Raw genomic sequence first — 23,703 nt, 5'->3', positions numbered from 1 at the left:
CAAATATATATATATATATATATATATGAGGTATACAAAAAACCTGCTGTTCTGGAGAGACCCCAGAGCTTGAACTGAGGCCAGATTGTTACCACACTTGTGAAAAATGGAAAAGGGCATTTTATTTTACTTTAGCCTTCCTGAAAAGGGCTTGCTATGATCTTACAGTTACCCCATCCATAGATACTGATTGGTACCATGTATAATAACCACAGGTACCACACCAGGGGTCAAAATTATGGCTGCAATGGCAAATAAGGAAAGGAAATCAGCATCTTCTCAGCTGAACTAGAGATTTTCAAATCATCTTGAATTAGTGGCAATGAGCCATGAGATCAAAGGAGCAGCCAAGGTGGCATCAGGAGTGGTGGAGGGTGGTGGGGAAGCTGCTGGAAAAAGTGTCAGGTTTGCTCATCTTAAAAAGGGAGAAGGAGGGAGACAGCGGTGAATTTAGATTGGTCAGCGTAGCTTCATTTCCTGCGATGTACTGGAAAAAATAGCTAAGTCATTCATCACCTGAAAAATAACCAAGGACGCTTTGCAGCACATTGAGTTCCTTCCTTGTGGGGAGGAGAAAAAAATGGAGATTTTAAAATCTGGATGGACCAAGATTTTGAAACTCCCGTACAGCAAATGAGGGGACTGTGGATTTGCTGATAATTCAATGCTGAGTATTGAAACCTGGCATCCAGCTGGGGGGGTTTGGTGAGGGTTGGGTTGTCCACAAGCCTGTTGCGAGCCTGGTGTTAATTAATACTTCCCCAAAGCTTTGGCTGAAGGAGGTGGGGTTGTTGGCTTCACAGGTCAGGGGTGCAGGGGAGGATGCTGAAGGTTGGGATCAGCGTTTGCATCAGTGGGCAACATGGGTGGGTACTGGATGAACATTTATTTAGAATCATGGAATCGTTTACGTTGGAAAAGACCTTTGAGGTCATCAAGTCCAACCATTAATTTGGTACCAGGGAATGCAGATCCCATGCCCAAACGTGCAGGCAAGAGTATTTTTGACATAGGAAAAGCCTTTCCCCCACGTGGAAAATTGCCCATTGCTGGAGGAGAGCACAGGGGTGTCCGTGAAAGCATCTCAACCAAAACCCTTTCAAGAAGGGTTCAATCCTGGTGCCCGACCTCGGGGCAGGGAACGACTGCAGTGACCCTGACTTAGCTCACTGAGGATGCCTGAAGCATTAATCTGGCTTTTGGTTTTGGGGTGGGTTTTTTTTTGGTGCTACATGATTCACTTCCTCTGTCAAGTCACTTCTTGCAGCTCGGGAGCTGCAAGCGTCCTGCATGGCCACAGCTGCAGCTGCAGAGGTGGCCACAAAGAAAGCAAAGCTTAGATTACTCATTTGCAATTAAACCAGCGACTCCTTCATTTGAGCACGTACAGAGGAAGGGAAGAGCTATATGACGATGCACAAATGTGTCGCAGGGCTGTAACCTGATTTGGGTGATTTGCCCTGGCTGAAAATTAAAATATACACCGAGCTGATTCAGCTTGGGCAGGGTTTGGCCTGGAGATCCCTCAGGCTGGGTTTATTCCCGGTCCTGGTAGTTATGTGGGAGCATCCTGCCCTCCTCTGGGCTGGCATCACTTCCTAAATGAGCAGTGCGGATTCTGACCGCTGTGATACGGAGCATGCAGCAGCGCTGGGCTTGGGTATTGCTGGTGGACCACACAGCTGGGCTCAAAAACACCTGGGAAAAAGAGGGGGAAAAGGGTTTTCCTTGTTGTAATTTTGTGGTTTGGCTGCACAGAGATGCTGGTGAGCAGCAGGGAGAGAGCCGTGGCATCCATAAGCTGTTCTTGCTGCCAAACACTCCCTGTCGTCAAGTCATTATTTGGGACTCGGAGGTCATGAGTCAGGAAGAGGAACTTCTTTTCCCTCTTCTCTCTTTAGCAGAAAACTCATGAAGACCTTGAAACTCCTTTTGGAGTGACTCAGGTTTCAGAGGGGTGTTGCAAATCTGCATTTCACACAGAAAACAGACTGAAATTCCCCTTTCTCCGCCCCTCCTTCCTTTTACATCCTTTACGAGTCTGCACTTTTCAAACAAGACCTCCCAGTTCAGATAGTAAAAGCTAATCAAGAAGAAAACTCCCAGCTGCTGCCAAAAGAAAAAAAAATAATCAATGAAGTGAAAGTAACAGTGTCATTCTTCTTCAGCCATGGCTGAATGTGACCCACTGGAAAGTCTGCAGAAAGAAGCATCTTGCTCTATCTGCCTGGATTATTTCCGTGACCCTGTGTCCATCAACTGTGGACACAGCTTCTGCCGGGACTGCATCACGCGATGCTCAGGAAAATCAGACCGGCGCTTCACCTGCCCCCAGTGCCGAGGAATTGCCCAGAAAAGAAAATTTAGACCAAACCGTGAGCTGAGGAACCTGGCAGAAATTGCCAAGAAGCTGAGCTCACGAGCAGGGTACGTGGCCGGAGCAGGCAGCCTGTGCCAGAAGCATCAGGAACCCCTCAAGCTCTTCTGCCAGGAGGACCAGGTGGCCATCTGCGTGGTGTGCGACCGCTCCCACGCTCACCGCGCTCACACCGTCGCACCCATCGAAGAAGCTGCCCAGGAGTGCAAAGTAAGAAATCACAGTGCTGTGCTTTGCTCTCATTTTTTGTTTTGTTTCTGGTATTTTTCTTTGGCTTTGTCTGTTTGTTTATTCATTTTGGGGGCTATTTTGTATATTTTTTGGCCCATCAGAGGCTGAGGTCTGCTAGCCAGCAGCTTCTCCACTTTCCCGAGGATACGGGGAAAGATGTCCCATAGAATTTCCCAAAATTTGGGATGTAGCAGCTTGGGCTGAACTGGCTGATCCTCTAGCTGGGGTTACTTGGCATTGCTGTCTTTGCTGCAGCCCTGCCTGGATGTCTGCAGGTGCCCAGATGCACCAGATGTGAGGGGCACAGCTCAGCTTGGGGGCGTGCAGGGGCAAGCAGAGACTTCAGGCTACTGGGTCAGACCTGGCCCACCAGCAAAATCCACTCACAGGGTCAGTCCCAGACAGCGTAAATTGATTAAAGCCTGGTTTTTTTCACCACGATCTCCAAAGAGGGATTTAAATTTAAGCTGCTCAGGGTGACCCAGCTTGGATTCCTTCACAAAAAACCCACCACTTTATTTGCTGTCACCCTACAAGGGAACTACAAAGGAAGCTGAGGTTGGTAGCTCATAGAAAATACCCAAATTAGCAGGGCTGGACCCCACCTTCACTCCCTTCTGCACAGGCAGGGCTCTTGCTGCTAGTTTTTGTGCAAGAATTGGATTGGAAAACCCGGACGAGTTTTCCTTTCTGCTGCAAATCTCTCCCTGAAGGAAGTTTATTCTGAGCAACTATTTCAGGATAACTGTGGTGCTTCTGGGAGGTATTTTTAATTCCCTTGAGGGAGGATGGGGTCAGGAGGAGGAGTCTGAGTCAGTGCTTGTGCAGAGGAAGCTCAGTGACATTTTGTCCTGCCCACAGGGGAAGAAGTGACTGGGAATGGGGAGGTGAAAGGTGACATTAGTCATGCTGTGAGCATGAAACACGATGGGGGGGGTGGGGGGGGGGTGGGGGGGAAGAAGAAGTGATAAGCAGCAGGGAGAAAATAAGCTGCTAAAAAATAAGAGGGGGTCGGGGCAGGATGTGCGCGCTGCAAACTTCCATCAGTATTTGTCATGGGAGGGTCTTCTAGGAGCAGATGTTAAAAAAAAGGGCGTTCCTAAGGTGTGCTCTATCTCCTCCTTAAAACCAAACTCTGGGGACAGTATTCATACTCATTATTCCTTGGTCTGCAGAAGGAGCTGAAGTTTGGGCAGAAACACTGGTTCTGCAGATGATGGGAAGTTGCAGCAATTTGAGGGACCTAATTAAGGGTTAAAAAAATAAATAAATTTGATTTTATGCTTATGAGGGGATAAAATGAGTCATCGAAGACAGAACAGATTACGGTGAGTGCAGAAAATAACTGGCCACAAATAGACTGGGAGATGGAACTGGCAAAGACCAGAACAGGGGTATAAACAAGGCGGCAATATTAAATATCACCTTTACATGACTCTTCATTCATGAGATGCTTCATAGAAATGTTTTAGGGGTGAAGAAGGGCAACAGAGTGAAGAATATTTAAATATTTCCAAGTTCTGGAGGCCTCATGCTCAAATACACCAGGATTTTGCTACAGCAACATTTGGAGCTGTGCATCCCTCTCCCCAACAACTTGCAGATTATTTTTTTTGTTTGTTTGTTTTTTGGTTTTGTGCTCAGGAGCAGATCCAAAGCAAACTGAAGAGCCTCAAGGATGAAAGAGAAAGGCTTCAAGGATTAAAACTGACCAGGGAGAAGAGAAGCCAGAAGTATCTGGTAGGTACTTACCACTGCTGGATGCATGGATGAGTCTTCTGCAAGTTGAAAGATGTTCGGTCATCACCTAAATTTGCAGTGAGGAGGAAAACGCCTCCAGCCGCTCTACCCAGACAGGCCCCTCTTGCACTTGCTCCATCTTGGTGTGGCACCCTGTGAACGAAACGCAGATGTTTCTTGAGGGGAAATCAGAAGCCACAAAAGGGTAATGGAGAGCGAGGTGATTTCCGAATGGCTGAAGGGAGGTGCTTGCAGCTCAGCCGAGCCACCCCTGGGGCAGAGGAGACGAGCATGTGGGTCCCCTTGGGGAGATTTACACCATGGGGTGGTAGGATGGTGCCCCAGGACTTCATCTCTGCTGCAGATTGCTGCACCCTGGGAGTGCTTTCTACCAGCCCAGCCCTGGAGATGGGTCAGCCACACTGAGCGTGAGGTCTATGCGGGTGCTGGTGTCCAACTTGGACCCTGATGGGGCTTTTCTACTGCTGTATAGCTGTCTGAGTGCTGGTGAGGTGGTGGCTCTCATGGCACCTTGGGGCAGCCAGATACAGACGCATCTCCTTTGGAGAGAGCACCACATGCCAGAGGTTTCCACGGCCACCACCTCCCAGCCCTGTTTTGGCCTACCAGAGGTTGGGGGATGTATCTGTGGCTCTAAGGAAGTGAGAGATGGTGAGTTCCTCAAAAGCAGAAAGGATGGCAGATGTTTCACTGCAGCTTCATGAGAACAGGCAGGCTGCTGGGTGAAGGTGAATGGAGATAGGCAACGGCTTTCTTGCTAAATAAAGTGGGGAGGGAAGGAAAGCACCAAGAACGTGCTGCTGGTTGCTCGTGCTCATGGTCCCTGGCCTGGATTTGGATCCATCCCATCCAGCTACTGCCCTCAGTGCCAACACCTGGGAGTTCTGGGGAACTGCACATGCCAGGGACTGTTTCCAACAGCCTCCACAGGATCTCACCACTTTGGAATCCTTCTCTCAGCCCAGTGTCCTCAATCACTCTCCCAGCAGGATTTGTTCCACCAAATACTCGCAGATGCCTGCATGCAATGCCTGGTCTTTTCTAGGCGGTGGGAAAAACATGAAGCAACACTGCCTGCAGTAGTAGTTCTCGAGCAGTAAAATAAAACCAACCCCCTAAAAAGACTGGGCGTATTTTATGACTCCACAGGGCATCACATGAAGCTCAGAGGGGACCCAGAGCCACATGCTATGGACTTAGACTGGGCTCAAAGCTAAAGACCTCGCTCCTGCTTTATTTAACCAGGTTTTGTACGTCTCTGATTTGTTCCATTCTCTTCCCTCCCCATCTGTTCCTTGTAGCAGCAGGCAAGAGCCGAGAGGTGGAAAATCATGTTGGTGTTTAAGCAGCTGCACCAGTTCCAGGATGAGCAGGAGCATCTCCTCCTGATGTGGCTGGAAGATGTGGAGAAGCAGATAGTGCAGACCCAGGTGGAGAATGACAGGAAAATCTCCATGGAGATCTCCCACCTGGGCAACCTCATCCATGAGCTGGAGGGGATGAGCCCACAGCCAGAGAATAAATCCCTGCAGGTGAGAGCGAGGAGCTGGGCAGCAGAGTTTGTGGCACTCAGAATGTGCTGTCGAGGCGGTACTCTCTGCCCCTCTCCTCAGCCTCTTTGCCTTGACATTTTGAGGAGTTTATTGCAGATGCTGATTTAATGAAGAAGTCGTATTGTACATCGTATATCCATATTGATGAGCTATGCTATGTCATATCCAACCCATGGAGAGAAGGACCACAGAATTATTGTTTCAGCATCTTGGAAGTGTCCACCGCTTCCCTCCCAACCCCAAGCAAAGCCAGAAAGATTGATGCATATCTTGCGTGACTATGGCAAGAGCTAATAAATGACTCCTGGCTTAAGACCAGGACGAGGAGGCTACCTAGCATAGGACCACACTTTCCCTCCCCAAGAGACAATGGCAGGCAGTAAATCGGCAGAAGCAGTGTTTAGAAGTGGATATAATATTCCACCAGCTGTGCCTGAGCATTTCTTCTAGCCAGGGACCAATCCAATGGGCCATTGGATGAGCACAAGGTATCCCTGGTCTTGCTCTGTGCTGGCACAAGAAAACCTAAACCAAGCAAAATGTGCTTGCAAACAACATCTGAGGGAGATAGGAGATAGAAATGGGCCTGAAGATCACACAGAGTTTAATTCCCATCTTCTTTCTCCTTTAGGATGCCAGGAGTGCCTTGACCAGGTACGTGGCTCTCCCTTTCCAGAGGGGACAGTTGTCCCCAGCACGATGTCACAAAGCAGACACAAAAGGTGGAGTGCAGGAGGGGTTATCCTCTCGACCGGTGTCCCCAGCAGGGAGCAGATGGCCCTGGGCTGGGATCATGTCCCCATCACCTCCTCCCTTCAGCTGGAGGAAGCCAATATCCATCACCGAGCACATCCAGAGCAAGTGGGTGTCCTCCACAGTGACATTGGGACCACTGATATGCCCAGCAGTCTCTCAACTGACCCAACCTGATGCCTGGGGAGAAATAAGCTTACCCAGCAGGTTTTCTAAACAGTGTCCCTACGTAGCTCGTTCAGCAAGAAGGGAATACAAAAGTCTTCTCCTTCCAGGTGTGAAGCAAGGATTTCCCAGCAACTGACAGAGAAGTTTCCCAGAGTGGAAAAGCGACTCAGGGATTTATCTCAGAAAAACCTTGTTCTGAAGGAAGCCCTGAGGAAATTCAAAGGTACAAAAGAAGGGGAAAATTAAACACCATTCTGCAGCTGGAAAGGAGCGAACACTAGCCAGTTACCAGCATAAAGCCCCAGCTAAGGAATGCTGACGATGAGTTACTCAATAACCCTCTTATCTGGGGCTGGAGCTGGGAAAGGGAAGGGTTCTGTGTTCTCAGGCATATTGGCACACAGGTCTGAGTGCCTGAGTAACGGGGAGGAAGAGAGCAAGCCCCTCCCTTTAGCTACAGAAGGAAATTAATCACATTCTTGGTTCCCATCCTATCCTATTTAAACCAAAGAGGCTGGAGGTAGCATCTAGCCATCCGCAAGGGAGTCAGCGTGAAAAGCCAACTTGTTGCAGACAGATGGTGGCGTATGCATAGATAAACCCTGAATGAGCTATTTTGAGACCGTTCTCCATGGTCAGATAACTGCCCCATTCCCTCCTCTGATCTCCAACTAGTAATTGGTGGAGTGAACTCTGAATTCAAGAAACAATCTCATAAAACTGGTATATTGGGTTTGAAGGTCCGTCTATCCATGAGCTGGGCTTGTTCACCTGGTGGTTTTGCTTGTTTTGCAGGAGGAAAAGAGCACTCCCTTCTATTTACCCCTGTCTAATATGCTTCCTCTCCCCCCTAAACAAACTAATAGCACTTCTCTCTCCTTCCAGAGAGCCTCCCAGTTGAACTGGATGTGCAATGGGGTAAGTCATGGGAGACTGGAGGTATACTGGAGTGAAAAAGGGGGCACAAGTGAGAAAAGACAGCAAAAGCAGGGAATTCACACTTTCCTGGTGGGCTGGCAAGATGAATTCCTATTCCCCTTTGATGGGAAGTAAAAATAGCACAAATCATTACAGCCTTTAAATAGATCTGTATGGCATATTTCATGGAGAAAGCCTTTACTGAATGGCTTCCGTCAGGCCAAGGTTTCATTCCTGGAAAAAAAAAACAACCCAGGAGGGTCCAGATGGAGAGAAATATCCACCACCTTCCCTCTGACATGCTGTTTTTATTCTCTTGCACTTTCCTTCCCATCAGCGAACGTGACTCTGGATCCAGACACAGCAAACCCCCACCTCATTCTCTCCGAGGACCGGAGGAGTGTGAGGTGGGATGAAACACCCCAGAATTTGCCCAACAATCCCCAGAGATTTGATACCTACTGCTCCGTCTTGGGTTGTGAAGGCTTCCTGGTGGGGAGGCACTACTGGGAAGTGCAGCTGGGGAGCAGGGGATTTTGGGCTGTGGGGGTGGCCAGAGACTCGGCGTGGAGAAAGGGTTGGATTAATCTTGACCCTTCCCAGGGGATATGGGCTGTTGGCATCTGTGGGGACAAGTTTCAAGCTTTCACCTCTTTTGAAACTGTTCAGCCTCTGAATGGGAGACCAAGGACCATCCGGGTCTCTCTCGATTACGAGAAGGGACACGTGGCTTTCTTTGATGCTGATAACAAGACCTTGGCTTTTGCTTTTCCTCTGACTTCTTTCAATGGAGAGAAAATCCTGCCTTTCTTCTGGGTTTGGGAGTCCAGCATCCAGCTGGCTCCCTAAGACAGCATGGGCAGCAAGATGGACATCACATGCTCTGGACAAGCCTTTGGTTTGATCCAGGAAACCACACCATTTTTTGGGGACTCTGTGGATGGTAAAGAATAAAGCAGAGCAAATGAGTCCCGGTGTCCACTTGGAATCTCATTCCCATGGGGTTTTCAAGAGCAGCAGACTAAGAAGGGACCATCTTGGGCAGACCTCTGGATTTGTTAACACTTGGGTACTGTACTCTCCAGGATTTTGCTGGGGATTATCACCCTGGGACAAGCAGGGAAATGAAGCCTGTAATTTGTGCAACAGCCCCTGGGACACCAATTTCACAGCTTTAAATCTCTTCTACTCTTCTCCCATCCTTTCCCATCTTTCCTTACCTTGACGTTCAATGGTGTTGCCTGTTGACATTCAGTAATGATGTTCCTGTGGGGCTGAAGAAGCTGACTTTGGTTCCTGGTTTAGTTACTAGAAAGGAAAAGAGTATATCAGTGAATTAAGTGTAATATGTGCTGTTTTCTCACCAAGACCTCTTAGGAGCCAAAAACCTGACAGTATTGGTAAGAACATACACATTTTAAGGCTTTGGTGTTGAACCCTATGGCTTTCAGCCGTGTTTCTCAGTTGTGGGGTGGGAGAAATCAGAGGGTGGAGGAATAAAGATGAACAGAAAGAGCTTGAACTCTACCTTTCTGCAATTTATATATATACATTTGGGACAGGAAGCTTAATAAGCAGGTTTATATAAATTTTTATATGCAGAATGACTGTATTAAAGATTCTTTCTGTATTTCAAGGGCTGTTTTCTCTTTCTTGTTAGAGAGAAACTGGGAAAATGGTGCTGTGCCACTGCTAGCAGGGCAAACCCTGGTAGCTTTGCTGCCCTCCCTTGACCTCTTTCTTGTAAACCTCAAATGAAAGCACTTAATGAAGCCTTTCTTCCTTCATCACTGCTGTGATGGAAAGGAATCGCACCAACTCTTCCTGCCTATGTGCCTGAAAACCCACCTGGACTGGAAATCAGTTGATCGGCCATAGGAAATGAAGGATGCTGGAAAGGAGGGACAACACCAATTTTTGAAAGAAAAGGCATTTAAAGAGCCGGAAAACAAAGGAAAGACGATCAAGTCCAGACTCTCAGCTATGTTGCTGCAGGTCAGAGAAACCTGCTGGTACCTTGCAAGGTCCTGGAGGCACCAAGAGTCTTCAGGGAAGTGTGAGCATTTTTGATCCATAGCAGTCTCTGCGGGATGTTAGTCTGATGTCCCACCTTACCCAAAGGGCAAAGCTGATGTCCCAGGGGTCAGGAGCAGCAGAAATTTCTTCTGACAGTCAGGAAGGCCCTGCCCTGCAGTGAATTGTACATTTGAATGTTTAGGGTCACCCAGGAGATGTTGAGTCCTCCCAAACACCTCTACAGATGCTGTCCTGAAGGGTGCCCAGGTCCTTCCCAAGTCCTAGCCAGGTCCTGTCACTTCTGATATCTCAGAATCATTTTCAGCCAGTTGTTGTCTCCCACCCCAGCTGCAGCACAACCTCTGTTAGGTGCTAGTAGAGTGTGAAACTCCTGTTCTGGCTGCTGTCAAGTCATCAAATCCACAGGTCTCCACTGATCTGAGAGACAGGCTCTGGAGACTGAAAAATCCTGGTGCCTTCAGGAAAGGGTAAATATGGGATGGGCATCTCCAATTCTCCTCCTTCCCAGCTATCTAACTGCTACTTCCCAGCAGCAAAATGCCATCCTCCAGTGACTGAAACTTCCTTACATCAGCAGCAGATGCCAGTGCCAGACCTATCTGTCTCCTGCTGCTGCGGACTGGCTGGTGTTGGATGTGAAAACTCCTCAGCTGGCCTGCTTGCATTGCTCTAATTTGGCATTGAGCTATTTTTATCTCCTGGCTTCATACCTCACAAGGTACTTTCCAGCAATAACGCCACTATGGGCAGCTCAGACCAACCTGAAATCTCTTTCTTCCTGCAACAGAGAAGCTAGAAAGACCCAGGATGAGTTTTGAGCCAGCTGTGCATCAGGAAGCATCATTGGTGTTGCAATAGTAATGAGCTGGATCTGATGGCAGACAACAATATCATTAAACAAAGGACTCAGTTCTTTCTTCTCAGGAACAAGTTCAGACCCAGCTGCAGCTTCTGAAATAAGAGCAAGAGGCATTTCAATCTCGCGTGGATCAGCAGCAACCATAGCCATGCATGGATGCTCCAGGGCTGAACTTAAATAGAGCCCCTGGACCATGGGTGGGGGTGGGGGGTCCCAAGTGGATCTGCATAGGGCTGTTAATTGCCATTAGGACCCTGACACAACCACCTCAACCTCATCCTTTCACAGCTGAAGCAGATCAGTGAACATCTGCAAGGGTGATGTGTGATCACATTGTATAGTTTGCTAAGATGCACGATACAGTGCTGAGCCATCACCTTCCCTCCACGAAGCCTGACTGCTGATAAAACACTGAGGAGCAAACTACAACCACGTGTAAATACATCCCCTCTTTCCTTCCAGGTACAAGAGGGAAACATCCTCACAGTCACTTGATGTTTCCCCTTAGCTGGAAAAGAAATTCTGTGATTTCACAAACTACGGTTGTCAAGGAGGCTATGGAGAAATTTGTGTGCAGGTCTGGGAAGGAAAATGCCACTGTGCTTCTTGGTGGGGAGGCGTGGAGCCCTCTCGGGGCCGCTCCTTTTGGTGGTGCTTCCACATGATCCCTGATGTACTGCATTTTAGTCAAGCAGGAGAATGGACTTTTTCCTTGAGAATATACAACAGACACAGGGGTTCAGGTGAAGGTCCATCAAGTCCTTGCCCCGTTTCTCAATAGTAGATGCCTAGGAAAGCCGAAAAAAGCAGGGCAAGGATGACTATGGGCCCAGGAGGTCTGTTTAAACAGCCTAAATGGGTAATTAAACAATTAAAAAGGTATAATGGGAGGCATGGAGAGATGTGGTTTGGCTCTGTCCTCTCTCTAACCCTTTTGAGCAGCTGCAGACAGTGATTCCATCCTTTTCTTTTCCAGGCTGGATATTCCCAGTCTCTCTCCATCTGTCCTGGGCCTCAGTTTGGTGGCCTGACCCTGTCTGCCTTGTACTGGGAAGGCTCAAACTGGCCCCTGTACACAGATATGTCCTCACATGTGCTGACGGAGGGGAGCAACCCCCCCCCCCCACCACCACCACTCTTGCTAATGCAGCCCCACATGGGGTTGATACCTTTGGTGCAGGATCCCACCACCATTGACAGCTTGTCACCTCCAGGACCCTGAGGTCCCGTTCCATAGTTGGTCCTGGTGGGGGAGGGATATCCCGCCCCAGTTTACATGAGATTCCTCCCCAGCTACCTCTCCCGCCCATCCCAGCCCTGCTGAAGAGCAGCCCTGCCCTCCAGCCTCTTATCTGCTAACCCACATCTGGCTCAAAGTTAACTGATCTGAAACTTGTGGGAGGCTGACAGGAGGTGAGGAGGAAGCATCACACATGCTTACCCTCTTCTCTCTCCTCTCCACACCTCCCGTGGTGGTCATTGCATGGTGTTAGGGCTGGGAGTTGATTTTCCCCCATTCACTACGAGAAACCAGCCAAGCCAGAAGGAGCAACATCCTCCTCTTCTTCCTGCAAAGCGAAGCTTGTTTGATCCTGTCCCTGAGATAGGCTGGGAAGAGCCATGGCTATGCAGAACCCGGTGGAAAACCTGCAGAGTGAAGCCTCCTGCTCCATCTGCTTGGGTTATTTCCAAGACCCTGTCTCCATCCACTGTGGGCACAACTTCTGCCGTGTGTGCATCACCCGCTGCTGGGAAGGGCTGGAGGCCCCTTTCTCCTGCCCACAGTGCAGGCAGACTGCCTTGCAGAAAATTTTCCGTCCTAGCAGGGAGCTGGCAAATATTGCCAAAATCACCAGGCAGCTGAGCCTGCGGGCAGGAGGAGAAGCAGCGGGATGGAATTTGTGCAAGCAGCACCAGGAGGCTCTGAAGCTCTTCTGCAAGGAGGACCAGCAGCCCATCTGTGTGGTGTGTGACAGGTCCCAGGCTCACCGCTTCCACGCTGTGGTCCCTGTTGAAGAAGCTGCCCAGGAATATAAGGTAAAGCCTAGGGATGTGCTTGCATCTTCCGATCTCATGGAAAATCCATTTCCAGGGGCAAAGTGCAGCCATTCGGGTGCATCCACTCTCCGTGCACCTTTGTGGCACAGCTGCAAACAGGGATCTTTGGGTGTCACCAGTGTGCTTCCTGCCTGCATTTTATAGCATGGACATTCGGTTTTAGCATGTTCCTATCAGGGTTTTTCTTCCCCCCTCTTTAATTTATTCATCTTTATCAACAGCCTGGGAGAAATAAAAAAAAATACCTTGTTAGTCTTTTTCTTCTTTGAACTCTGCTTGTTGACTTGGCTGAACTGAAATACTAATAGTGATAATATTCAAAACATGTTAAAATACCCAAGAATTGTTTTGGAGTTTTTTGTTGTTTTTGTTTTGTTTTGTTTTTTAACTGTTACATTGAGGGCAATTTTGCAAATTTGTTCCACTATCCACTGTATCTTCAGTTTCGAATACAGAGAAATCACTGTTTCCATTTCTTCCCCTTCCCTGCTCCTTCCCTCTTTTCCTGCTGGTCCAGACCTGCTCTCATCATCTTTCTTACCTAGAAGTTGAGCACTTGGCAGAGCCATACAAACACAGTGCAGCATCGTGCAGCATTAACAGGAGGAACTCCTTGCTGCCAGATGTTGCTGATGCTAAAGGTTTCTGTGGGTTTGAGAAACACTTACGTAAATGCACACTGAATAAATCCACGGAGGGTTATCAAGTACAGAGGTATTTATCCCAGAGCTACCAATTTCTGGAGGCTGAAAGTGTTTTTGAGGGAAATCTCAAGCAAAAGATAAGCAGAAGGCACTTATCTTGCTTTTGCATGCTTCCCTGGACGCTAACTATTGATTAGTGTCGGTGTTTTGCTCTTCTGCAAAAGTTTTTCCCAGTGCTGGCAGCAAGGGTGGTGTTTGAAGGTTGCATTTGCTTTGCACAGATCTTCAGAGCAGTGCTGGTCACTTGTGGACCTTCCTCCTCCCCCAGCTTTGCTCCTTGCAGATGAGCCAGTGTTTAGGCAAAGGCTCACCCATCTAAAATAAGGGCAGAAGGAATTTCAGTGGAAAAAGGGTTTTTTTCTCAGTTCCTCCAAGACCATCTTTTGTTTTTCCTCAGGAAGAAATCCAAGCCTGCCTACAGGCTTTAAAGGAGGAGAGAGAAAAATACCTGGAAAGCAGAAAAACTGGAGTAAGGAAGAGCTTGTACCTGGTAGGTGCCTTCCAGCAGGAACATGGGGGAGTGGGAGTCTCTCCACCCACCCCAGCATTGCTGGTGGATTTTGAGGTCGGATCTTGTTTATTTGGTTTGCAGAGTGTTGTGCTATTTGCTCTGGGAACCGGTCAACCCTGTGTGCTTTATCTGCTGGGGTTTCACATCAGCTGGAGCCTGCACTGGGGAGATAACACTGCAGCTCCTCTGCAAAGGGAGCTGGGGCGGGATGGGGATGGGGGGAGGGGACAGACAGCCTTTGCCCTCATCATCCCCTTTGCCCTCATCTCTGATCCTGGCAGGAGAAAACCAAAAATGAAGGAAAGAAGATAGTGTGGGAATTTGAGCAATTGCACCAATTTTTGAAGGACCAAGAGTGCCTCCTCCTGACTCAGCTGGCAAACTTGGACCAGGCCATCACCAGGGTCCAGGAGGAAGCAGTGGCGAAGGTCTCAGAGGAAATGTCCCACCTCGACACCCTGATCTGGGAGATGGAGGGCAAATTCCAGCAGCCGGCGAGCCAATTCCTGCAGGTGAGAGCCCAAAGCATCAGGGCTGGTGGGGAAAGGAGGGATAGAGCAAAGCCTGAGACCTGGGAACCCAAATTCAGCTCCATGGGAACTCCCTGGTGTCTTGTAGCATTGCTGCAGGTGGGATCATCACATGGGTAGGGTCCCTCTTTGCTACTCCACTGTGATAAAAAAAAAAAAAAAAAAGAGTAAAGTTTGTTAGAACACCCAACACTTGCAGTTCCTCTTCCTCAACTGTCTCTCCTCTCTCTTCTCACCTCTAGGACATCAGAAGACTCTTGAATAGGTAATGTGGTTCCCTTTCACTTCACCCACACTTGGAGAGGTCTGGATGTCACCTGGGTGAATCCTGAGGTCGGGCTTTCAGACCAGATGGATCCAGTCGATAGCTCAGCCTCCCAGGACAGTGCTTTGTGTTCAGAAACATCTGTTCAGTGATTGTCCGGGGGAAACAAACTGCAAAGAAACAGGGCAGGGAAAAGCGGGGTTTTATTTGTGCTTGGATAAGTATCCCCGTCCCATCCCATAGATTCTCCCAGATTACTCGATGAGAACAAAATGAGCAATCAAATATATCACACGTGGGGGGTTTTGGCCCTCTTTCACTCTCTTTGCAGTTGTGAGATGATGAAGTTCAACCCTCCGGTGGAGATTTCCTCTGATCTGGAAAGAAGGCTTGAGGACTTTGCTCAGAGAAACATCCTCGTGAGAGACACACTGAGGAGATGCCAAGGTACACTGACCGGGGTTAGGAGAGGGCACGTTGCCTTGTGTACTTGATATCTGGGAGAAACTGGGTACTTGCGTGCTGGCCGCTAATGCAAAACCCACCTAGTGACCATTGTAAATAAATGCGGCTGAAACTTTTAACTGGAGAAGGACACTGACAGTTTTTCCTGGGGGAAAATTACTTGGGAAGTGGAGAGAAGAGAAAAAACAAGCTCAGCAAAAGAGTCTCCTCTCCCATGTCTCATGTGAAAAGCAAATTCAAACAGTGCTGCTTATGCGGTTGTTCCCATTACTTCCAAGCTGGTGGGAAAATTAAAGTTCACGTGGGTACAAAGCCAGGGAGAGGATGCTACAAGGGGAGAAATCTGTTGCAGAATCTCTTGGAGATGAGATGAGCTTAGCTTGGCCAGGAGGTTCATCTCCCCTGGCTTTGGGAGAGTTGTATAGCTATCACAGCATCAATACCTGCACCAAAGCAAGCCAACTCAGAGCCTTTGCAGCCAGCCAAGCCCTCACACCCTCAATATTTCCAATTCTAAGTCCCCTATTAGCTGTTTTGCCTCCCCAGCCTTCATGATAAAGCTAAGCTGCAGCCAGTTTGTCTGACACACAAACCTGATACCACAAAATCTCTTTCCTCTTTAGACAGCCTGATGTTTAAATTGCAAGAGCCAAGTAAGTCGATGGTAGTGGGTGGGAGAAAAATGGGGTTTTGGCTTGTGGAAGAGATTTCCATGGAAGAAACAATGCAATCCCCACGGGGGGAAGGAAGGGAAGGGTGACAGCATCCTGATATTGATACTCCTGGTGTATCCAGGGGCTGAGATATGGTCCTAATAAAGCCAAATGCCCCCATGGGAACCAAAGAAAGGGAACACCTGAGAAGAGCATTTGTGCTTCCGCTTTCTTCCCCAGGAATTTCCCCCTATCCCTTCCCCATGCCTCTGCTCTATGCTTTGTCCTCTCCCTCTTCTCCTTCTACCCAGGGGCATCTCTGCTGGGGAACCCCAAGTCTAGTGCCAGCCCCAGCCCTGCCCATGATCCCCATGAAACATCCAGAGCTGGGAGAAGCAGAACAGGGCGGGTCCCAGATGCTGGGAGGAAAAGAAACATCTCCAGCCTCTCCTAAGGCCAAGCCCTACCTCTGGTACTCTGGTTCTCCCTTGTCCCGCAGCCGATGTGACCCTGGACCCAGTCACGGCTCACCCCAACCTTCACCTCTCTGAGGACCGAAAACAAGCCAGGGGCCAGTTGACACAGCAGGACCTCCTGGACAACCCGGAGAGATTTGACTTTGAACCCTGTGTGCTGGGCTGCCAGGGCTTCACCTCGGGGAGGCATTTCTGGGAGGTGGAGGTGGGGCAGGGGGGTGTCTGGGCCCTGGGGGTGGCCCGAGCATCAATCAAGAGGAAGGGACCGATGAGCTTCACTCCCAAGGAGGGGGTCTGGGCACTGGAGGCTTATCATTCTCTCACATCCCCCCGTGCCAACCTGCGCCTGAACCAGCTTCCCAGGAGGATACGAGTTGCCTTGGACTATGAAGAGGGGCGGGTAGCATTTTTCAGCACAGATGATGATGTTCCCATCTTGGTTTATACTAGAGCGTCATTCAATGGGGAGAGGGTTCTCCCCTGGTTCAAGATGGGGATAGGGGCTCGTTTGCAAGAAATCACCCAAACCCCACCCTCAGAGGACCAGTCCATGACCAGGCAGCTGATATCCCCTCTGGACTGGGTAGGGTTCAGGTTTCCCCTCTGGATCTGCCCTTGAGACATCTGCCAGACTGACCTTAACAAAAGGGATGTGTCCTGTGTGATGCCAGCTGTTTGCTGTGGTTGCTCAAAACATTGTGCTGAAGGAACTTGCTGCTCCTTTCCCAGTGGAGGACATGGGAGCTCCGGCACCTGTATGATGAGGATGGGGAGGTGGGTACACCAGTGAAGAGGAAAAATCAGCCAGTACAAGGTGATGGAGTCAGCACATCGGAAGGAAGGGAACACTGAGGCGTTGATCAAGGGTGGAGAGCACTCAGAACTTTGAGATGTGGTCTCTTTAAAATTATTTTGCCTTTAATGGACTGAATCTTCCCTGGTTTATATCTCTTTCCAAAGTGTTTTCTTTCTGACATCAATGGCAAAGCACATCTAGAGTCTGTTCTGCCAAGGGAGGTAGCCTTTTACGACAAACTGGCTTGGCTTGGGGAGCCGGTCTCTGTATACATTTCTGATGTTTATTTTAAATAAAAGAACATTTTTTTTTTTTTGCATGTTCCACTTTCTGCCTTGTTATGGTTGTATTGTTCTGGATTTCTTAGCCTTTGGGTCAGCAGGATTAAGAAAAGTTGCACAGGATGACACCTTGTGGACCTCCGGCCATTCAAGCCCTCTTTGCAGGCAGCAAAGGGAAACAAACACACCTGGAATGTGATTTTCCACACCATTATACACATCTAGCTTCCTGGATAATTCCTAAGAAAAGCCTGTTTCTCACTGTTGGTATTCAGGAGGAACAAGCCGAGATAAATGGTATAGGAGGCTCCTGGTTAGATGTTCCTTGACTATAAAAGCAGGTGGAGTGGATTGGTAAGATACAAGTTCTGGCATTATTGCCAGGCTCACTTAGATTAATTCCCTCAAAAACTGCTGATTTTCTTCCGAGGAAACCCAAAAGAGGAAGAGGCATCACTGAAATAAATACATGTTATTGATTATAGAACCAAGAAGAGGAACCAGAAGCAAGAGTGGGAGGGCGCAGGCAATGTTGGGCTCAGAATAACAGACGAGATATGAGTGGCCACCCTGTGATGAAGCCCCATCTCACCATCCCCACAGGTCCCGCTGGGGGCAAACTTATGGCTGGTGTTTCCGTGCTCTTTGTTGCGTTGTGACATCTCCCCTCCATTCATGCTCCTCAGTCTGGTGCATCGCTGTCACTTGGTCACATCATTTGGGAAACATGGGGGATCCTGCTGCAGGATAGACATCATCTTTCTGCAAAGCCAACCTGAAATCACTGCAGGAGCTCAAGCATGAGTGTTTATGAAAAAAAAGGGCAATCAGGGCTACTGGGAAACACTTTTGAGCAAACAGCCTTGAGTATTTTTTTGCTCTTTCTCCCATCTCATCCTCTTTCCCTTTGCCACATCTCTGTCAGGAAGGAGTATGATCCTGCATGCTGGGTCCACATCCAGACATGGATCCAAACCCAGCTGGGAAAGGCAGAAGGGAATACAAATAGACAGGCTGACAGTGCAGGAAGGACCAAAGAAGAAAACCAAGGTGAATGAAGGGAAAAGCTCTTGAGCTGGTCTGCAAACCCTGAACTACCATGGTCCCACCATGCTCCTCTCAGAGGCACCTCCTGAGAAACACAAGGCACAAAGCCCAGGTCCCAGTAAATCTGTGCTTTCCTTAGAGGTAGAAATCAATGTTTTTCTGACTCTTTCAGGACCACAAGGTCCCTTCCACATCTGTGATATCCATCCAGCTCCCTCCCAGCTCCAGCTTTCTTCCAGGGTGTCCCTTTGCTCTAGAAATATGCAATGCAGATATCTCCACCCCAGCTGGTTTTCCAGGCTCTGTAGACGATTTTAGGGTGCGACTCATTTGCCCAACTGTAGGCACCTGATTTTGAGATGAAAGAAGCTGTGCCCTAGGCTCTGCCGACAGCGCGGAGCCAATCTCCGCTGAAGACCAAAGCAGCCCAGCTCAGACAGAGGTGTCTGGTTAGATGCCAACATTCACTTGGTTGCGCCCACCTCCTGCGTCTGCCAGAACAGGTTGCCTCCCAACTGTCAACCCCAGGCCACTCTTCCCTGGGAAGTGGTTTTACTTCAAGTCCTGCTGTTCCCAGGGAGAGCAACTCCCCCCACAGTTCTTCCTGATGGGAAAGAGAGCTCCGTATCTTTCTGGCAGCCTGAATGTCTTCTTTTGCCTCCAGCCCTTTTCTGGGAGGGCTGATGGTTTCACCTGGTGCCCAACTCAAAAAAAAAAAAAAACAAAAAACAAACAACCAAAAAACCCCAGCAAACAAACAAAAGAAATGAGGTGACAGCCCTCAGCAGCTTCCCAGAATAAAAAGCTGGAAGGTTGCCAAGGGAGAAAGGTGATGCTCCCAGCACATCAGGCCAAGGGTATCACCACCTCCTGCCCAGGAGCCATGGTGCGAGTCTCTCCGACTCAACACATCCCTGCCGCAGTTTTACCCAGGACTGGGAAGGAACAGGAAGAGAAAGACCCAACCCTATCAAAGGGGTAGAAACAACAGGGTTTTTTTGTTTGGTTGATTGTTCTTTTTTTTTTTTTTTTTTTTAAGTTCACCTTGGAGGAAATTCAGGCAGATATTAAGTTTTTTAAAGGAAGAGAGAGAAGGTCTCTGAGGAGGGACAGCTACTCTGGAGTGCAGAAAGCTGGAGGATCTGGTAGGTGTCAACCTCCCTGACCTCTCAAGTCCCTGGGCAGTAATAAACCGGCATTAGGGTAATTTCTTTAGATCCTTTTTGGTTGCTTTGCACCACTGCTGTGCTGCTTAAGTGCGGGAATATCATGGCTTTCTGCCCAAGTTCACGGAAGTGTGTTTGTGGCTTTTATCAGCACATGTTGCTTTTTTGCATCAGGTTTGATTTTTTTTTAATCCAAATTTCTCCAGGAATTCAAGACAAATTAGTAGGGATTTGGGTTCATGGGTGATCTCGTCCTGTGGGAAATGGAAAGGCATTTTCCTCATGCTCTTTTCCATCCCACTGCTCCTTTGCATCTTAAAAGGGGAGGATAGAAGCTGAGCACTCCAGACTGCACTCAGACTTTAGGGACACTGCAGGTCCCAGGAGGACACAAGCTCTCCTTACTTTCACAGCTGGAAGACCTGAAAAATGAGATTGAGAAGAGGCAGGCAAAAAACGCCACCAAACTCTCAGAGATTTCCCAGCTGGACACCCCGACACAATGGCAAGAAGAGAAGAATCAGCAATCGGTGAGCAAATTTTTGCAGTTTACAGCTTTTCAAGGGAATGTTGTAGGGAGTGTCCTCCCCACCATGTAGCTGCTGGCTTAATTACTTGCGCTTTTCTGGTTCCACCTTGCTGCTAGTCCCTCTGTAGATATGAAAACCCCAAGGGCACGAGGACAGGGAGATTTACAACCTGGAAAGATGGAAAAAAAAGGGAATAAAATCACTGTCTGTGGGAAGGAATAGCGAGGGCTGGTGATTCCCTACGGTATGGGGAACTAAGCATGGTAGTGTAGGGAGTAAGAACATCACCAGCCTTCCCACCACCTTTTCAGTACCTGAAGGAGGGGAGCAGAGCAGCCCAGAGCACCAGGTAGGTCCATAGGCAGGAGCTGGGAACGCAGCCCACAGGGTGAATCAAGCAGGGTCCATGGCCACATTCCTTACAAAAGGACTAAATGCCCCAGGACTGATCCACCCGAGAGCCCCTGGGCCATGGGTGGAGTCTTAGGTGGTGCTGATAGGGTCATTAATGCCTATTAGGGCTGCTGGGGGCCCTGGTAATCTGCGGTGGTCTAATGGGATTAGGGAGCAGACAGAGCCCGCATCTCAGAGGTGTCCAGCGAAAGGGTGGGAGGCAGCTAGCACAGGTTGCAACAAGATAAATTTTTTCTACATTTAGGGGAAAAAATGTTTTCCCTGTGAGCATGGTGCCTCCCTCATTCAGGGTCCTTCTAGATGTGGGTATCTCCATCCTTCCACATATTCAGATCTTTGCCTGGACACGGCACTGAGCAAAGGGTTGGAACAGAGACCCAAGAAGTCTGTCCCCAATGAAATAATTGCAGCGTTGCTACAATTTAAGGAGAAAAGCTCACACTGAGCTTCCTTTTCTCTTTCTCTCTTCTTTTACTAGGATGATGTGAAAAGCCCCATCAGCAGGTACATGGACTCTCTGAAATGCTCTTTCATGAGCTTTTTAAGCACCATCACCTCATTTCTGGTGGCATCGGATTTCCTGAAATGAGGACGATCATTCTGAAAAGCGTGAGTTGTTTGGTTTTGGGTTTTTTTTTCCCCAGGCGTGGGAAAGTGACTTTCCAGCTGCCAGTAGGTGTTTCTCCAGAGTCAGAAGAGAGAGTTTGTCGCTTCTCATGGAGGAACAGTGCTCTGAAGGAAACCCTGAAGAAGCTACAAGGTACTGAGAAGGGCTTGAGGAGGAGGAAAAAATAGACTAGCCATATTTTGGGGCTAGCTGGAAGAGCTGAGCTGCCTGTAGCTCATTCTGGATATCCTTTGGGAACAGAAATACCTGAGATGGAGGAGAGGAAGAGCAAAGGGCTTTTCCTGGTCAGAAGAAATGACAATTTGAAACTTGCTTAATGCCACATTTATCACTCTCTTAATTATGCATGTTTTGCCCTAATTCCTGAAGGATGCTCATGTATGATGGATGGGCTGCTCTCTGGTTTGTCTCCCCCTCCAGCCTAGCCTTTCCCCAAACTGGCTTTGGCTGAGCGTGGGAACACCAGAGCAGCCGTACCTGTTAGGTGAAGGTGCACCTAGCCCAAAGTAGCCAAAAATAGATACTAAGGGAAGAATATGAAAATTAGGGCAACCCAGCAAGTTTTCTCAGCCCTGCAGCTGGAGCCTCTGCATAATGCTGGAGGAAAACCCACCCCAGGGTAGAGCCCTTGCCTTGAAACCTAACTATTTCCCTGAAACAAACATGGAAACAGAGTGACCTAATTCATCACCCTGTCTTCAGGCTTTAGCGCTTTTTTTTTTTTTTTTTAAACCACAGGCTCAGCCAAACCAGTCTGGTCTTGTCCTGTGGTTGCTGTAGGAGACAATCAGCTCAAGATTTCACTGGTTTACATCCCACGGATTGCTTCCCTTCATTTTTTTTAACTTCCCCCAGCATTTATTTTTGGCCTGACATAGCATAAAGTCTGCAGGGATTTCTGCACGAGCCTGTTACCATTACTGTGTGCCTTGTCTTTTTGGGTTAAAAACAGCTTTTCTACTTCAAGTAGAGCACTATTCCCCATCCTGGGGATGTGTCCGTCTTGGGGATGCTTTTGCCCCTTGGATGCTATCCTGGGTTCTGCTGGCTGCCCCCACATCCCCTGCATCCCTGGGGGGCTTAGCCCTGCTTCTGACACCCCTGTCCCCTACCCCACAGCCACCATGACCCTGGACCCCAACACAGCTCATCCTGACCTCATCCTCTCCGAGGACTGTAAGAGCGTGAGACGTGGGGGAGGACGACGGGACCTGCCCGATAACCCTGAGCGATTTGACTACTGGCCCTTCGTGCTGGGTTGCCAGGGTTTCATGGCTGGCCGACACTTCTGGGAGGTGGAGGTGGGGGACGGGGGGGATTGGGCTGTGGGGGTGGCCCGTGAGTCCATTTGTCGGAAGGGGCATCTCAGCCTTTGCCCCCAAGGAGGGATCTGGGGGGTGGAGAAATGGGGGGGGCAAGTCCGGGCACTCACCACCCACAAGGTCACCCTCCTACCCCTCCGCTGGGTGCCCCGGAGGGTCAGCATCCACCTGGACTATGGTGGAGGGACGGTGGCGTTTTTTGATGCAGATGAAGGGAGGCTCATGTTCATTTTTTCTCATGCTTCCTTCACTGGTGAAAGGGTCCATCCGTGGCTCTGGGTGGTGGGGGCCAGGTCCCAGCTCAGGTTGTGTCCCTGAGACATGGGAAGCAGTGTCCTCCCCACTTTTTATGGCCTCAGGTGAAAAACACATGCCTTCTTGCTGCCCTTGGGATCATGGGGAACAGGAGAAATCGGGACTTTGGCTTTTGCATTTCCTTTTCACCATGAAACTGGGTGATTGATGCACAGGGAATAAGAGAAGAGATAAACCTGAGGAAAAGAAGGCAAAGAGAGTGAAAAAGCTCTGGAGAGGGGACGCTGGGGCATAGAAATGTGAAATAGTGGGAAAAAGGGGAAAATCTAGAGTAGTGGCAAGGAAAAAGCAAGTTTTCCCAAGGTTTGCCTACTTAAGCATAGATGTCCCCATCCGAGACAGTCACCTCCAAACCAAGGGGGTCCAAACATTACCTTTTTTTTGTTCTTTTTTTCCCAAACCTCCCAGTGGGTGCAGCTGCCCTAAACCAGTCAGTTTCTCCCTGATAAAGGATCCTGTGGTGACCAGGTCAGATGCAAACATCTGCTCTATGAATTTCTCATATCAGATGAGATCAACACCATTCTTCAGGGCTGCAAGATGGGGTCTCACCAAGGTGATACCACTGCTAATGGGAAGTTCATGCATGGCAAAGCTGTTCCTGAGCCTCAACTGTTTCCTCTCTTCTCCTCCAACACTGTATATTTGAAACATCTATGATGTGTGGTTGGATGGTCTCAAAAGTCTTCTCCAAACTAAATGATTCTATACCATTAAGTAATAAAAAAATACATGATTTTTCTCCTCTGTGTCTTTCCCTCTGGATGGCACTGCCAGCAGACAGGAGAGCAGTGTGGCACATGGCTTCTAGGGATGGCCCTAGGTCACTATACGGGGCTTGTGGACCTTTCTCGGTGTAGACACAGCCAACTCACAGGCTTTGTG

General features: G+C 48.9%; 1 protein-coding gene across 1 annotated transcript; it reads left to right on the top strand.

Annotated features, from left to right (window-relative positions):
* LOC308056026 (uncharacterized protein) lies at positions 1 to 23,534 on the top strand. Its single transcript, XM_080370786.1, has 21 exons — positions 1 to 2,587; positions 4,253 to 4,348; positions 5,671 to 5,901; positions 6,554 to 6,576; positions 6,951 to 7,066; positions 7,729 to 7,761; positions 8,099 to 8,601; positions 11,634 to 11,712; positions 12,261 to 12,694; positions 13,817 to 13,909; positions 14,212 to 14,442; positions 14,703 to 14,725; positions 15,057 to 15,172; positions 15,814 to 15,843; positions 16,343 to 16,930; positions 19,551 to 19,588; positions 20,023 to 20,139; positions 21,032 to 21,057; positions 21,198 to 21,313; positions 22,301 to 22,482; positions 23,327 to 23,534. The coding sequence occupies exons 1-21, from the start codon at positions 2,171 to 2,173 to the stop codon at positions 23,465 to 23,467; spliced, it is 3,633 nt and encodes a 1,210-aa protein (XP_080226912.1). The 5' UTR covers positions 1 to 2,170; the 3' UTR covers positions 23,468 to 23,534.
* The last annotated feature ends 169 nt before the right edge of the window (positions 23,535 to 23,703 follow it).

The sequence above is a fragment of the Falco punctatus genome (genome assembly GCF_963210335.1).
Source record: "Falco punctatus genome assembly, chromosome: 21".
NCBI classification, from domain to species: Eukaryota; Metazoa; Chordata; class Aves; order Falconiformes; family Falconidae; genus Falco; species Falco punctatus.
Note: the sequence above shows the minus strand (reverse complement) of the source record. Positions and strands in the feature narration are given on the sequence as shown.